This window comes from Homalodisca vitripennis, unplaced genomic scaffold (assembly GCF_021130785.1).
Source record: "Homalodisca vitripennis isolate AUS2020 unplaced genomic scaffold, UT_GWSS_2.1 ScUCBcl_579;HRSCAF=2902, whole genome shotgun sequence".
NCBI classification, from domain to species: domain Eukaryota; kingdom Metazoa; phylum Arthropoda; class Insecta; order Hemiptera; family Cicadellidae; genus Homalodisca; species Homalodisca vitripennis.
In genome coordinates, this window is record NW_025776711.1 from 130,478 (window position 1) to 147,499 (window position 17,022).

The following is a 17,022-nucleotide window of genomic DNA, read 5'->3' on the forward strand; positions in this document are numbered from 1 at the left end:
ATAATATTGATTCATACTTTGCATGTTATGTTACAGGTTACCGTATTTAATATCATAAATTATTCTTTTATACTGAATATATTGTTGTTCATCTTGATGTTGGCTGCAAGTAAAATTACTGTATATTGTAAAATGGTGTTAACCGTATATGAATAAATAAATAAATAAATAAATCCCCCCACAAACACACATTCAAATGTTGATCGTCAGGATCCGAATAATACAGATCTTTTACATTTAGACATTGAAGCCCCTGCCGCGAACCCAGATCCAACCGGGCCGTATGAAACGCGGGTTTTAGCAAAAAAACGTGAACCTAAAGACGAAGTGGGACAACAATTGGTAAAAATACTCAAAGATTCGGCTGAGGAACGGCGTAACCGTGAAATTGAACTGACATCTGATGAGGACAGGTTGTTCCTCATGTCTCTAGTTTCAGATTTAAAAAGAGTTCCTGAACACTTAAAACTATCTGTTAAACGTCAGCTTATGGCAGTTCTGGAACAAAATCAGGTAACTCCAGCAGGAAGAACTTCATATACAGGGTACGCACAAAATCAAAATTACCAGTACCCGTCTCACTCGGGCAGTAACGCTCAATTCGCTCCAGGCTACTCCACAACCCCATATGGATATCCTTCCCGCCAACACACTTCAACCCCATTATCATATGGAGCATCTAGTGAATACAGTGGAGGTGACATAAACAGTGCTGAGTCTCCAATATTCACATGTTTCGATGCAACTGAATAAACAATCACACTTCAGTTTGGATTTACTACATAGTTTTTGTATAATGATTATCTCTTGGTTTTGTCCTTTGTTTTATTACATAATCATTAATTTGTATTAATTAATATAAATAAACATACCTTAATGTAACCAGTAGTTTTTCTTCAACTCCTATGCATGGCCGCATTGATGTGTCTGTTCCCCTTATACTACCTGCAATCTTGTTGAGTAGCTGATCAAAACTAGCAACAGACATTCTTGTATAGTTGAAAAATTTCTCTTCATATAGCCGTAACTCATAAAAGAATGTAAAAAACTGTCCTCTTGTAGGCCTTGATTGCAGCATAGGGTGTATCCAATACCTCCTTCTTCTACGTTTTATGTAGTGCCTGTACACATGCACTGTTACGGCTATCTCTTCGACGTCCATTAACGCAACTGGGACACAGCGCAGACAAGGAGAACTACTGGCCGCGCGGCCAGCCGCCCTGTTGGTCGCTGACACTGGTCGCTGGTCGCGGTCGTGGCCGTGGCCGCGGCCGCTGTAGGGCGTGTTCACACTTACAGCACAAGTATTTTTATAATATGATATGCACTTTCTTATAAAATTCTAAAGTAACAGTTTTCTATAACATCCAATTAAATTTGAACACAGTACATAATAGATGATGTCAGACGAGTGAAAATGTGGAGGAAACGGGTGAAATACCTGTAAACAAAAGCCGCACCAGCCAGCAGTGGTGGTAATAACAGACGGATGAGTCATACTGTTTCCAAGAAACAGCCCCTTCCTCATCCGGTCTCTGACCGTCAGTCAGTGCCTATTGTCGCTTAATCAGTGGCGGTTGAAAATACTGCATTCTCTTCAATTCCAGTACGCATATATTATTTTGTGCTGAATTTTACTGTTGATGAACGTTTTCGTGTTTTTAAGTGTTGTTTATTGGTAGCTATTATAAGTGTACCGATTGGTTTCTGTGTAGTGTCATTAAATTGTAATATACTTGTTATTGTGATTCCTTATTTGGACAAAATGGAGTGTGATGATGTTTGTTCAAGTGCACAGCCATCCGGAAGTAAGAGCGATAGTGGAAAAACTCTACGTAGTGGAGAACTACGTATTATTTACAACGTTTACAACTTTCTTAAAAAACTGTCGTTGACAAATTTCCGAGAAACTCTAAACTTTAAGCAAAGTGGTAAACTGTGTGCTGAGGCCTGCGGTGTAAGTGAAAGAACCGTTAACAAAATAAGTAAAGAAGCTAAGCTGTCCGAAGAAGATGGACCTTCATCATCAGAAATTAAGTTTTCAACGCCAGGAAAACAAAGAAGTCGAAAATCAAAAATAACAGGCTTTGATGACTTTGGAAAAGATGTTTTGAGACGAATTGTCCTTTCGTACTACGACAGAGGGGAATTTCCCACATCAAAAAGAATCACGCAGGATCTCAAACAAAAACTTGATTACAACGGATCGGTAACTTCAACAAATAGATTATTAAGGCATGTTGGTTTCAGGTATAAGAAAACCATTGATGGTAGAAAGTTTTTATTGGAACGACATGATATTGTAGCGGCTCGTTTAAAATTTTTGAGAACTATGCAAGAGCTTAGAGAATCTTGTAGGCCCATATATCCTTATAGGCGCTGGGTTATCCTCCAGGTTACTCTACTAATAACTATTCATTATTAGTAGGTTAAGTTAGAATACGATTATGTCGATTCTCGACCCAACCGTTGATAACACTGGATAAAGGTAACTTATAATTAAATACATAGATTAATATTATTTATTTTAAGATGTAGAACACCATCTTGAAGAAAATTCAAGAATATCACCACGCAAAAACCATTTCCTAACATGTTTTCGTTGTCTGTATAATAATAGTTTATAACTGTATAACTGTTAAACATGTATAATTGTATATGGATATACATTCTAGATTTTTGTAGATTCTGTTTGTAAGCGGTCATTACCGTTTCTCATCGCCTCAAGAAGTATATTTGGTGAACCGCTAATTTAGCCGTAGTGATCCTATAGTTTCTCTTTCTACACTGAATGTCTTGTTTTATATTTCGATAAATTGCCTATGGAATGTGCTTTTCTCATTGATTATTCATTATTAGTAGGTTAAGTTAGAATACGATTATGTCTAATCTCGGCCCAACATGGTTTCCTCGAAGATGGAGAAAACCATCTTGAAGAAAGTTCAATAATATCACCACGAAAAAATTATTTCCTAACATTTTTTGGTTGTCTGTATAATAATAGTTGCTGTGTAGAATATTAAATATGATATATATGTGGATATATACAATTCCAGCAAACATATATATAATTTTTCATCCTCTTTTGCCAACGCTCAGCCAATTAATAAAATATAAGCTTATACTAAAGCTCAAATACATTTTGCATTATTTGGGTAACAGAATCTTTCTATATTCTAGATTTTGTAGATTCAATTTGTAAGCGTTCATTACAGTTTCACGCCGCCTCAAGAAGTATATTAGGTGAACCGCTAATTTAGCCGTAGTGTACTATATTTTCTCTTTTTACACTGAATGTCTTTTTCGATAACTTGTCTATGGAATGTACTTTTTTCAGTAACTATTCATTATTAGTGAGTTAAGTTAGAATACGATTATGTCTAATCTCGGCCCACCCGTTATTACAGGGGATAAATGTAACTTATAATTAAATACACAGATGAATATTATTTATTTTTTACATCGGTTAATTTTTTATGCAACTATGTGGTGATATTTATTATTATACAGACAACCAAAACATGTTAGGAAATAATTTTTTCGTGGTGATATTCTTGAATTTTCTTCAAGATGGTTTTCTCCATCTTCGAGGAAACCGTGTTGCTATTGAGTCTCCTTCTGAAAACAGAATTAACCCAGAATTTGCTGTATTTTTCGATATAACAAAAGCGTAAACTGAACGCATTCGTTGTACCGTGGAAAATACTGATACCATGATAATGATGTTATTGTGAAAGTACATATAAAAAGCTAATTTTTAGGACGTCTGACATCAGTTCCATTCCAGTCTCGCCATTAGTGCCATTCCAGTCTCGCTTCTACTTCGTAAGTATATTCAGATTGAACAATATTCTTTTAAATTAATATTTTAATTATTCCATTGTATTTTAACAGGATTGTGGCATTGGACTATCATGAAATTTGGAAGAATATAAATATTGCCGACTTTATATTATTTTAATACAATATTATTTGTAATAAGAGTTGATTTTTACATTATTTCATCTTTTTGTACGGTTACGTTTGTCTACAGCAGGGCGAGCAGTCGACAGCACAAGGCGAGGCGACACGAGATAGACAATAATAATAATAATAACCTCTTTATTGCATTATTTTAACAATTGTTACATCGTATCGCAATCGTCAATAGTTTTAGTAAATTTACAGGGTTTCATCTACACATTCACACAACCTCATACTTAACATTCATACAATCATTCAAGACACAATCGCATTAACCTCAGATCCAGCACTCTCAAATATCCCAGCGGCTTAACATGAATTCATCAACAGAGTAGAAAGCCTTGGACATCAAAAGGAGTTGGGACGCGTTTTAATTAATTTTGATTACTGGAAATTATAAAGCCTCCCAATCTGTGACGCTTCTTACAAAGGGAGGACGGGTCCGTGTTTATAGCGTAAGTCGGGTGCTGATTACAACTAATGATAACGATAAGAATTAATTACCTTGAATGTGAATGATGTTTTAGGCAAAACTACAAATTCAGCTAATAATCTCACTGATTTGTTCGTCTAATGATACTGTAGTTTTACAGTTTTATGTCAGTTTTTTAAAGTGTCGTAATTGGAATCGAAGACTATAAAAATTCAGATCGTAAGTACTGAGCAATATTCCTTTTCTTCTATTAGTATATTGCTAGGACTAAATTATATAAAAAAATGTACAATATGTCAATGGTGATTTGTATAATTGCTAATAAACACAAGTCACTAAATTACGTTTGTTATAAGAATGTTACCAGGAATTCCATTCTCAGATATTTGTTTTTTAAATGCATTAAGAAAAACCAAATTTAATTACGAAGTTAGATTTTTTGTATCAGAGCAATGCAGCGATTTAAAATAATACTGTGAGCATTACGCAGTTGCTTATTTCGTACTTACTTTCCTTTGGCACTTATATTTCATGAAACCCATGATTTATTATAATCACAAATGACTTATAGCATGGTAAAGATATCATTAGTAGAACCTCGGTTAACCGAGCCTCGCTTAACCGAGACTCCGGGTTAACCGAGGCCGTCCTCGGACGATTTTTTTTATTTAAAAAGCAAAGAAAACACGCACAAACTACGTACAGTAATGAGCGTTTGGGTGCTCCTTTTATCGCAATACGCACGCTAGCCTGCAATGCGTTTAAAACTACTGTACAGTAAATTGTTGGCAACTGTTGTGTTTCCTCGGCCAAATATTTGCGTAGCTTAGCGCTTATCTTTGCCGAATGCATACGGCACTGTCACCCGACACCGCTCGCCAGAGCAGCTGCAGGTGTTGTAACCCGACACCGCTCGCCGCCGGACCAATGCGAACTGTTTCAATGCCGAGACGCGACTGAGCCACTCGCTCTCCCCACCACCCCCGATTCGACTCCGTAGCTTATTGCGCATCTAGTGGGCTGTCCTGGTGTACAGCTTCAGCTCGGATGTGTTCGTGCATCATCGGTCTGCCCGAAGACGCCATTTCGTCTCAGTGGCAGTCCTTTGTTTTACTTTTACAAGTCAAGTGTCTATCACTGTTTTTTTTATTGTGTGTTTAAGTGCAGTTTTACAGTAGGTGTAAATGAGTGCTAAACGCAAAACGTGTCGTTGTGTCCTTAGAGACTAAAACTAAATGCGATTCGTCGTCTGGACAATGGTGAGTCAATAAGAACAGTCGCTAAAGACTTGGGTGTTGGTGAGGTTACCGTCGGAGATTGGAGGAGGAAGAGGGCTCTGAGTTAGAAAAATGGGGTGCTCAGAGCTTAAATTCCAATTGCAATTCAGAGAGAAAAACGTTTAAAAAGTGTGAGTATGAAAAAACTTCCGAGGCTTTATTCTTATGGTTTTCGGAAATGAGAGAGCAAGGGGAAGTCAATAAGTGGGCCTATTTTGCAGGCAAAAGCGCTAGATTTCCATAAATCTTTTGGCGATGGCGATGAACCTTTTACCGCTAGTTCCGGTGGTTAATGCGATGGAAGAACCGTTATGGAGTGCGGCAACTTAATATATCTGGGAAAAACTTTCAGGTAATGAAACTGATGTGACAGTTTTTGAAGAAAAAATAAGAAAATTGATTTTGAGTGAGGGTCTTACATCCGATCAAATATTCAACTGTGATGAGACAGGCCTTAACTTCAGAATGTTGCCCTCAAAAACTTTAGCCAGTCAGCAGGAAACATCAGCTCCTGGGTATAAGAAATCTAAAGATCGAGTTTACAGTTTTAGGATGTGCCAATGCTGCAGGAAGTTTGAAACTCAAACCAGTTGTAATAGGCAAGTATAAAAAGCCACGTGCTTTTAAAAATACTAATGTGGACACATTTCCCAGCACATACACAAACCAGAAAAACGCATGGATGGACTCGCGGATTTTTCAAACAATGGTTTTTTGAGGAATTTCGTTCCAGTCGTTTGAAGCTTTCTTGGAGAACAAAAAACTCCCTCGCAAGGCCCTTCTTATTCTTGACAACGCTTCGTCCCATCCAGATGCTGATGAGCTAGTCAGCGATGGCATTAGAGCCTTATTTTTGCCTCCAAACGTTACTGCCCTCATCCAGCCTCTAGACCAGGGAGTTCTAGAAAACTTTTAAGCGAAACTACAAAAAGAGGCTGCTTAGAAATCTACTGGAGAAAGCTAGAGGACGGGCTGGGTGTCACTGATGCTCTCAAGTTAATCACAATGAAAGATGTTGTCTACTGGGTGTCAGAAGCTTGGGATAACGTTAGGGAGGACACTATAAGAAGGTCATGGCGCAAACTTTTCGGAATTGAAAAGGCAAGCCGCCAAGAGACAGCTGCTCCTGAAAACCAGCCAAGAGCATGTCCTCCTGAAAATGAAGAGCTTGTGAATCTTTGTAACCACCTTCCAGTGGCTGAGCCCATCAGTGCAGAGGACATCAGTGAATGGATCAATGGAGATGAGGATCAGGCCCTAACTGATGACGTGATTATCCAGATGCTCAACCAACCAGAAGATGATGACAAGTAAGTTTTTTGATTTTTTTATTTATGCAAAATTTTAACATAAAAACATAATCCAACATCAATTTTTTTAACACAACTACAGTATATTTGTTACACTTTAGTTAAAATGTTGCCCATTCATCAATCCAAAACTAATTTCATACCAATTCCAACTGCTGCCTTTTGATTGCGTTACGGTTACGTAAAACAAAAGTTTTTTTTACAGCGATGAACCTGATGGGGCGAACTGAGAAAATATCACATACAGAAGGTCTAAGAACGATCGAGGGAGCACTGGCATACATTGAACAACAAGAAAACCGCAACAACAAACGATTTTAGTTTGGCTGCGACGCTGGCGCAACAGGGCGGCTAGCCTAAGAATCCTCTAATCTAAGTCAAAAAACAATAACTGATTTCTTTGGGAAAAAAGATTAGCTTACTTTGTTTATTTTTGTACAATGTACAGTAAATTAATTTTCATTTTCTTTGATTTAATTTTGTAAACAGGAATACTGTTACTGTAACTAAACTTCTGTACATTGTGTAGCCTATATCATACGTATTCAGTTGTGCAATAAATTGAGTGTTATATTAAAAACAGTGTTTAGTATTGTGAGTGTTACCGTTTCCTCTCACGTTTTATTGCGTACTAATAACATTTCTTGTACTAATAAAACTAAACAACAGTTCAGTTAATAACTTTTGTTCATGTTTTAGTATATCTTGAGCTATTTTTAGCCCCGGTAACGATTTTTAGGTTACGTTCCGTGTTATCCGAGGTTCGCCGTATCCGAGGTACCCTCGGTCCCAATTACCTCGGTTAACCGAGGTTCTACTGTATATTAATATAATTTAGGTTATATTATTTACAGATTATTATTTACAGCTTCACATTTATTTTATATGCGTAAAACTTTTCGTATCAAAACATTATTCATATTTCAAGATAATTATTTATTAAATGTGGTCCAGTACCTCATAATTGATGTTTGGAAAATATTTCAACACTAACATGTCATTGATATATATATATATATATATATATTTTTTTTTTTTTTTTTTTTTTGGGTTGGTTTGCAACAGGTTAGTTCTGATATTCTTATACTTTGTTGTTCACATAAACAACAACATAAAACAATTTAGGTTTATTTCTTCATTACAGTTTTATTTTAAACACGTCATGTAAGCATATTGTGTCAAAATATGTACGAAATATGTAGTTTCAATACTTCCAGCATCATTTTGGCGATCGCAGCGTCGTATATATTTTCGGCGATGAAGAACCGATAGATGTGTAGTAGCAAAAGTATATGTTTCCGCTGCCTTCGGTATTGAGTGGTTAAAGTTTCCTCTTCACAAAAGTGGACCAATATTTGGTTTTAGCTTACTAAAACAGTTACACATTCCTTTTCTCAGTTATGTGATCTGTTCGTTGGATAAGACTAGGAGGATTTCTTGATATGAGAAGAATATGCAACATTCTGAAGGCTTGAAAATACAGAAAAATTAACCAGGTACGTCAGTAAAACGTCAAAATCTTTTTGCAAAGACACTCATAACCGTGTATACAAGTTCATTACGTGTATTTTTTCATTTATCTTCTTTAATTTCCATGAATATTCTTATTGCAGAGATAATAAATACACTTAAATGTAGGAATACAATTAGAGATTATTCACTTGATGGTCTTATTATAATAACTATATTAATATTAAAAGTATAATATTATTAATCGAGGTGTTCTGAATGAACTTAAAGTATAATTAATTATATTGGCGATTGTTCTATGTATTCTTAACCTGAAAATTTACCGCTTTTATTTCTCCTATTAATAAAATGGCTGATTTTACCACAGGTTCAGGTTAGGTAAATTATTGTACCAACCACGATGAAGCTTTAAAATTCAGCCAGGAAAGAATCTTATTTAAGTAACATTTAATGGTCGTGTGATAATTGTATGTAATCTTACATCTGCTTAGTTCTTTGGATTTTTATAATTTAATAAACAACACATAATGTTTAATAAATATTCGTGTTTTCATTTTTATAAAGAAGAAGAATTGAAATAACTATTGGCCTCTAATGTTACTCTATCGAATTTTGTGGCCAATTAAAGTTTGAATTGTTTTATAAAACTCCATTACTTGTGAATAATTTTGTAACGAAATTAAATGGTAAAATTCTAGAAATCTATATGAGTTTACAAAAACATTCATTATGTTTATAATTATTAAGTTGGACTTATCAGTTTTTAGTATGTCTTTCTCCAAAAGACATATAAAAAATTCTGGATGAGATTTTTTTACTTTTTGGATATTGAGGAGTTAAACTGGGGAAAGCTTAAATTTCAAACAGAAAAACTGTGATTCCTCCATATGTTTGGTTGTCACAATCCACAAAACACAAACATATTTTTCGGTCTAATACATGGGTGAATACTATCCAACAGTAAAAATTGTTTCCGATATAATGTAAGTGTGTACTGTTCATAATAATTCATAATATCTTTATTGCGTGTTTGACAATATGTAACATTGTATTGCAATAGTCAAATGCATCATAAAATATATCCTAACTACACATTCACTCACAGTCATACTTACATCTCAGCATTCTCACGACACAATCACACAGACTTCGGATCCATGATTTTCAATCATCCCAACGGCTCGTCATGAATTCATCAATCGAGTAAAACGCTTTAGACACCAACAGGCGTCTGAGACGAGTTTTGAATTGATTGGGGTTGTTGGAGTTTTTGATATCCTCAGGGAGCTTGTTGATTAGTCTGACACCCACCTGCTGAGGGAGGTGTTGCGATAATGCCAGTCTGCGTTGATGAGTTCGCAAGTTGTCCCTGTCTCTAGTTTCATATTGGTGAACGTCTCTGCCACTTATCAAGGCACATCTCGATCTGCAGTACACGATCGCCTCAAAAACGTAAAGGCAGGGCAATGTCATCAATCCCAGCTCCCCGAAAGATGCCCTGTACGACTCTCTATAATTCAGTTTTAAAATTATCCTGACTGTGTTTTAATGTGATAGACGTTTGAAGTGAGATGTATAGCATGTGAGAGAGGTCGCCAGGACCCGGTTCCATCAAAGATCTTTTTTAGATGAGACTAAGGAAAGACTTGATAAATACTGAGGGGGCTCGGCACCTTCAATTTCAGTGGTTAAGAAGTGGTTTACACACTTCCGATATTATTATTATTATTCCATCAAGACAATGCCTGTGCGCACACTTGCCTAGTCACGATGGCAAAGATCCATGAATTTGGGTTACACACTGCTACCCCTTCCACCTTATTCTCCAGATCTAGTCCTCTGCGACTATTTCTTGTTTCCAAAGCTAAAGAAATAGTTGGGCAGTAGGAAATTTAGGTCGAATGAACAAGTCATTACTGAAACAAGCACCTATTTTTCTCAAAACTGAGAAAACCTATTATTTTGGGGAAATAACAAACTTGGAAAACTCTGGACTAAATGTATCTAGCTAAAAGGTATCATATTAAAAAATAAAACGTTTATTTGCCGAAACAAATTTCTTTTATTCAAAAAGTCACTGACATCAAAAACCTTAACTGAATTAAACACAAAATCATAGACTGCAGAGCTCAGTGTTCATGTAGCTAAAATATTATTTACAATGCGGAGTTTATTCTGTTAGTTTTGTATCAACTATCAAGTTAAGTTTTGAAAACCTATTACTTATTATAATATTTGTAATATTATTACAAAATTTAGTTTCAGAGTTTTAATATTTCTCCATTGCAAAAGAATAGTTACTTTATTCATGAAATGGGTTAATTATTTTCTTTAATACACAGTATCAACCATATGCGATTCAAAATTGGAAACAAGGTCCACAAATACGTTTTGTGGTATTGTAAAATATATTGAATGAAACATTTGTAAGTTTATACCCATTATTGATACGCTATAAATTATAGATTTAAATTATAAGTTTAAAAACTATGTATTTTTGGTTTCAAATCTTGAATTTTACTTATTTTGTTTAGTTAGAAACAATAGCCCATCAGGGAGACGACGTGGACCTGCAGTCTGTTTACGGTTTGGACTGATGATGCGACACTCGCGCCCCGACGCGCACACACCGACACACGCGCTTTAATCGCTTTACTCTGCAAATTACTATTTTTTATTTGTTATTTTATGTTAATATTCTCGTAAGTTTTTAATTCTGCATTTTATTTCATGGAAATATAGTACAAACACAGAATGAACACGACATTCCTGACGCAACTTGAGGTCAATGGTGAACTCAACTTTTAATACCGGTTACTTAGACTTGATTACAATTATAAGAATATTAACCTAAAATAAAAATGTAACATTAGCAGTTTGCAGACTAAAACCTTGGTGTCTGGCAGGGCTGCGCGTGTTACTGTGTGTGCGCGTAGATGCGCGCGGCTCTTGAGTTTCAGGACTAACTTTGGGATTACAATGCTTATATTGAATACAGAATATACCTACAAAAGTTACTGCATGCTGTAACCAATCATCTGATATTAACTAACATGTGTGTTTTAGTATTAGTTTTATTTACAGAGCTTTTACACTGTGATAATTTGTAAAAAAAGCGGTGCTTATAAAGCTGTTATTTTAGGTAGTCGATATCTGGAGAATTGAGTACGTTGAATGTTCAATGCACATTGCAAATAAAACTGAATCACAAAATGTGTTGCTAAGCGCTAACCGCGAGAACGGCTGGACCAATTTGGCTAATTCTTTTTGTAAAATGTTCATTGAAATCCGAGGAAGGTTTACGTCAAGAGAAATATAAGAAAAGTTACCTGGAATATTATATAATTCGGAATAAATTGTAATATTTATGTTTCATAATTTAAATTAACTGAAATAAACACTAAAGGGGAAAGAAACATCTGAATACAATTTAATTATAGAACTGTGCTTGCTAAGTAGTGATTCAGATAGCAAAGACAAGCAATACCTATATTTTCCTCCAGATTGCGCCAGAGATGAATTTAAACCATTTAATGCATTGGACATAATATTATTTGAACTCCATTAAAAACCAACTTTAATTAATAAACCCGTGAGTGTTCTCACATACTCAGAACTGTTTCCTTAACATTGCATATGTCATTTTAACAGTAGCTTAAGGAAAAACAAAGGAACAAACACTAACATGCCTCAACGATCCACTATTTCTCAGACAACGGTCCAAATAATAACAAGAATTATATGACAAACGATTATTCTGAAATGTTGCTTGAACTTCATAAGGATTTTCCTCTAGGCCGTAATAGGCTTCTCAGCCCTCTGTATGAATGTATATTATCTGTATCGGGACAACAAGGTAAACTTAACTATGAGTGAAAATATCTTAACGTGAATATAAATTACGAGAGCATGAGAATTATGTAAGGTTTATAGTGTTGTTATTGGGCAATAAGGCAAAATCAACTGTGGTACTAAATCAAAATATTGTCAATTTAAAACCAGCATTTCTGTGTGTGACACAAAATGTTGTGGGAAATTAATTATTAGTATAAAACACTAGGCTAAGTATGAATATTTCTACGTCTTCAGCCAAATTTTCAGTTTCTACCGTTTCATGAAGTTCAGCTTGGTATCAATTCTCTGTTAGATATATTTCACTTGACATTTGTATATGCAAGTTTATACTACTTATAATATAAAACATTAAAACTTACCGTATATTGTTCCAGGAAATGGTGAACAACAAACTGTTTGTTCTGATGTGTCTCGCCCTTCTAATTATTATGGAGTGCAGCAGTACTCGTATTAATTCTGAGACAACCACCAATGATATCATTCATGACGCTCCTCCTTCAGACAAATCTAGGCTAAAACAATGGTTGCCACTAACAACAAATGAGCTGAGAGTGTTTATTGCAATACAATGTTAAAGGTTCATGAAAAAAAAAAAAAAAAAAAACTTAATGACTACTGGTCTAACGACCCTCTTCTAAAAGACACTTCAGTTGCCAGTTTTGTCGATCGATACAAAAATATATTGCGCCTCTTACACTTCTCAGACAACACCATACCTGCTGCCTATGGTAAACTTACTAAAATAAAGAACCTTATGAAAATGAAATGAAATGAAATGAAATGAAATGAAATGAAATGAAATGAAAATTCTCTTTATTTTTTCAGGCGAAGTTAGGACTACATAGTCCTTTCTTACACTTAACCTGATTATTAGTATATGTAAGTACAAGCCATTTGTAATCTTCAAAATAAAAACAAATCTCTTAACAAAAACAAAATTGCACTCTTAAATTTATACTGCGTATAAAATTAATACTTGATTACAAAATAATATTGATGATACTTTTAAACAAAAATTTAGTCAAAATATACAACATTACAATATTAAAACATTATATTTTTATTAAAATTATTTACTTACACTCACACATTCATTCATTCTGTCTGCAACAAATCATGACCAGCAATCCTCGGGCACATGTTATAGACATGTTTAGAGAAAGCTTCTCCAAAACTTTTGTACCTTCAAAAAATTTGTGTATTGATGAAAGCCTACTTCTTTTCAAGGGGCAAGTAGGGTTTAAACAATTTATACCCTCTAAAAGAAGTAGGTTTGGTATAAAGATATACGTACTATGTGATTGTAAAACTGGCTATATCATTGAAATGATCATTTACACTGGTAAAGACAGTGAAATAGAACGGAAGATTTAGTTACTTCTGGGGGCATTGTCTATACCTTGCTGAAACCTTACCTTAACAAGGGACATTGCATTTATTTGGATAATTTTTATTCTAGCCCTGATTTATTCAAGTTTTTACACCTAAATCAGACTAACGCTTGTGGTACAGCAAGATTACACAGAAAAGGCATGCCGGAGTTTCAGAATGAGTTACAAGTTGGTGAAAGAGAAGTGTTGAACAACGAAACAACAATGGCCCTCAGGTGGGTGGACAAAAGACAAGTCGTTATGCTAAGAACACAACATAATGGCCAAATGATTGACACAGGAAAAATTAACAAAAGAACAAAAACGCCTGTAATCAAACCAAAATGTATTGAAGAGTACAATGTAAACATGGGGGAACTCGATCGCTCCGATATGATGATTGTAAACATAGAAATTATTTTTTCATATATTAGACATGACCATCCTCAATGCACATGTATTATACTTATGTAAAACTGGTAAAAAAACGGACTCTGTCCCAGTTTCATCTAGAGTTAGTCCGCCAGCTTCTGGAGAAGTACCTCGAACCCCGTCAAATTAAGAAAGGTGGCCGTCCATCTGGTGATACACCTATGAGATTGACAATGAGGCATTTCCCAACATACATACCTGCAAACGTATAAAAGGCGGGACCATGCAGGCCCTGCATAGTTTGCTAGTTTACTCAGAGGCGGGAAAAGAAACGACGGGAAACAAGATACATGTGCGAGGAGTGCGAAGTTGCGTTGTGCGCGGCACCGTGCTTTCGCGAGTACCACAAACTCAAAAACTATTAAAAAAAGTAACGAAAAATAGTGACTGTACATAGTGTAAATAAACAATAATCTAGTATATAAATGAGTACTCTTCTGTCTTGTATACAAGAGTATGAAGGTCACCAAGCCCAAGAAGATGATTTTGTAGTTTAGTAGGCTACAATTTAGTTCTACCAGTGGGACTTTCCTCAATTTGTTTTAACAGTTGTCATCAGTTTGTTTTATTTTGTAGTGCCTAACTAGTAAGGTTGATATTCTTGAAGATGACAAAAGGTTTTACTGTCCTTCAATGTACTTTTACGTGTTTGATGTATAATAAAAACAATATATAAATAACCATTCTTTTATATTTCACCATACTTCCAGTGATGGTCAGTTAAAAGAATAGTCCCTAAGTTAGTTAGTCAAAATCACAACATTTAATTTGTTCCAAGTGTTTTATGTTAGCCAAAATTAAAACGTGTCATGACATAACTAACTTTATACTAACACAATCTTTCTAAAACTATCTTTATCCATTGGTGTCAGGGCAAAACTAACATTATCCAAACTTTAATCTTAATTTTAGAAAAAAACTAGACATCTAACGTGAAATTTGTTTACACTATTTTATGAAAACATGTATCCTTCACCTGAAGACCCAAACAACCAAAAATAACATTTTACTGTAACGTTATTAAATTAAACGTTTTTATTGTTTCCTGACATATTTCAGGAATTGGATTATGTAAGTTTTTAAATGGACCGCCTCATATAAATGGAAAACGCCACAAATATGGCATCAAGCTCTATACCCTTTGTGAACCAGGTGGCCTTATCCTGCGTTTTGTAGTCTACTCAGGATTCTTTAGCAATTTAGGCGGGAAAGATCACGCAACAAAAGTTGTACTTCACCTGGTGAGAGGAAAATTGAATCATGGGCTCTCGTTGTACATGGAAAATTTTTACAACAGCTTTCCCTTGGTCCATGAACTACTTGCAAAGAAGACCTATTGCACTGGGACTCTTTGAATTGATCGAAAACACCTCCCAGAAGAAGTGAAGACCGCAAAAGTCAAAAAGGAGGAAAAAACTGCCAGGTATGCTGATAATGTCATGGTCGCGAAGTGGAGGGACAAGCAGGATGTGACATACCTGTCTACCGAGTTCCAGAATGACGTGGTGATCACCCACAATCGTCATGGAGTCCCTAGAGAAAAGCCACTTCCCATTGTAAAGTACAACACTTACATGAAGGAAGGTGGATCGGACAGATCAGATGCTCTCGTACTACCCAAGTGAACGAAAATCTCTTCCAGAAGGTAAAATTGCCAACGATTTAGTTGTTCGTGACGTAAGAATTGCCGTTAATGAATGGCCTAATAAGAAGGCCGAGATTAATATTGTTTTGCCCCGTGGAAATAGTGTCAATGATCATCATCAGATCATCAGCCCCTAACAACAGAATCCTTCTTTTGCAGAAAAAAGCTATACGAATTCTTGCTGAGCTTGGACCTCAAGAGAGCTGCAGAAGTAAGAATTTCCGTTCCTATATATTTTGGGATGCCACCCTTATGGGAATATGTGGAATATAAGTCATGGAGCAGAGGGATAGCATGGATTGGGGTTTCTTTAAATCTTAGACATTGTATGGGGGATTTTACTTTGGCATTGTTTGGCGTGTACATCCCTTAGACTCTGTGTTTAACATCAGTACAGAATAATTGAAAGTTAAATGCATTAAACTAATGAATGCGCCACTAATAATTGACGTGTTCTCCTCCAAATAACATATATAGTCATTGCATATTAGGTTGTAGTTCATGCATATCTTCATCTGAATTCCTTATTACGGGAGAGGGTACACAACATCAGCCACTACAAATTAAAAACATATAATTTGAAAAATAAAATGTGCTGATTTCAAAAACGTCTAAAAAATCAAGAAGCTGAAAGGAATAAAATAGTTTTAATTATAAAAATTGTAATGCACCTCTAATCAGGTGAACCGCTAATCTTGCCGTAGTAAACGTATATTTCTCCATTTTACACTGAATGTCTTGTTTTATATTTCGATAACTTGTATATGGCAGTGTACGTTTTTCAATGACTATTCATTATTAGTACGTTAAATTAGAATACGATTATGTCTAATCTCGGCCCCACCGTGGATCACACGGGATAAATGTAACTTATAATTAAATACACAGATGAATATTATTTATTTTTTACATGGGTTAATTTTGTTTTCTGGAGGAAACACTTCACCAAATTTTCCTCGCAGATGGATAAAACACAGAAAATGAGACGATAACAGCACGCAGGAACCTCTTAGAAAAATTGTGCTTTCTCTTTAATATTTTTTATTGTTAACAGCAAATTGTTTTGCACATACGTTTAAAAATATATAAATTTCCCCAAAAACAAACAGATATATATATATATATAAAAAATGGTAAAAGGATTAATTTTAGGCTGTGTTATATCTTGGGTCGTTTGGTGTCGCAATCGGAAGAAGTTATTATATACTCGAAATTCGAAAAAATACCCATCATTGATATATAAAGATAGCAGGAGTTAACCACTGAA

General features: G+C 35.2%; 1 protein-coding gene across 1 annotated transcript; it reads left to right on the plus strand.

Moving 5' to 3' along the window:
* Window positions 1–6,637: 6,637 nt before the first annotated feature.
* On the plus strand, window positions 6,638–7,213 carry LOC124370860. The gene is made up of 2 exons (XM_046829164.1): window positions 6,638–6,983; window positions 7,189–7,213. Exons 1-2 carry the CDS (start codon window positions 6,679–6,681, stop codon window positions 7,211–7,213), a joined length of 330 nt encoding a protein of 109 aa, XP_046685120.1. The 5' UTR covers window positions 6,638–6,678.
* The last annotated feature ends 9,809 nt before the right edge of the window (window positions 7,214–17,022 follow it).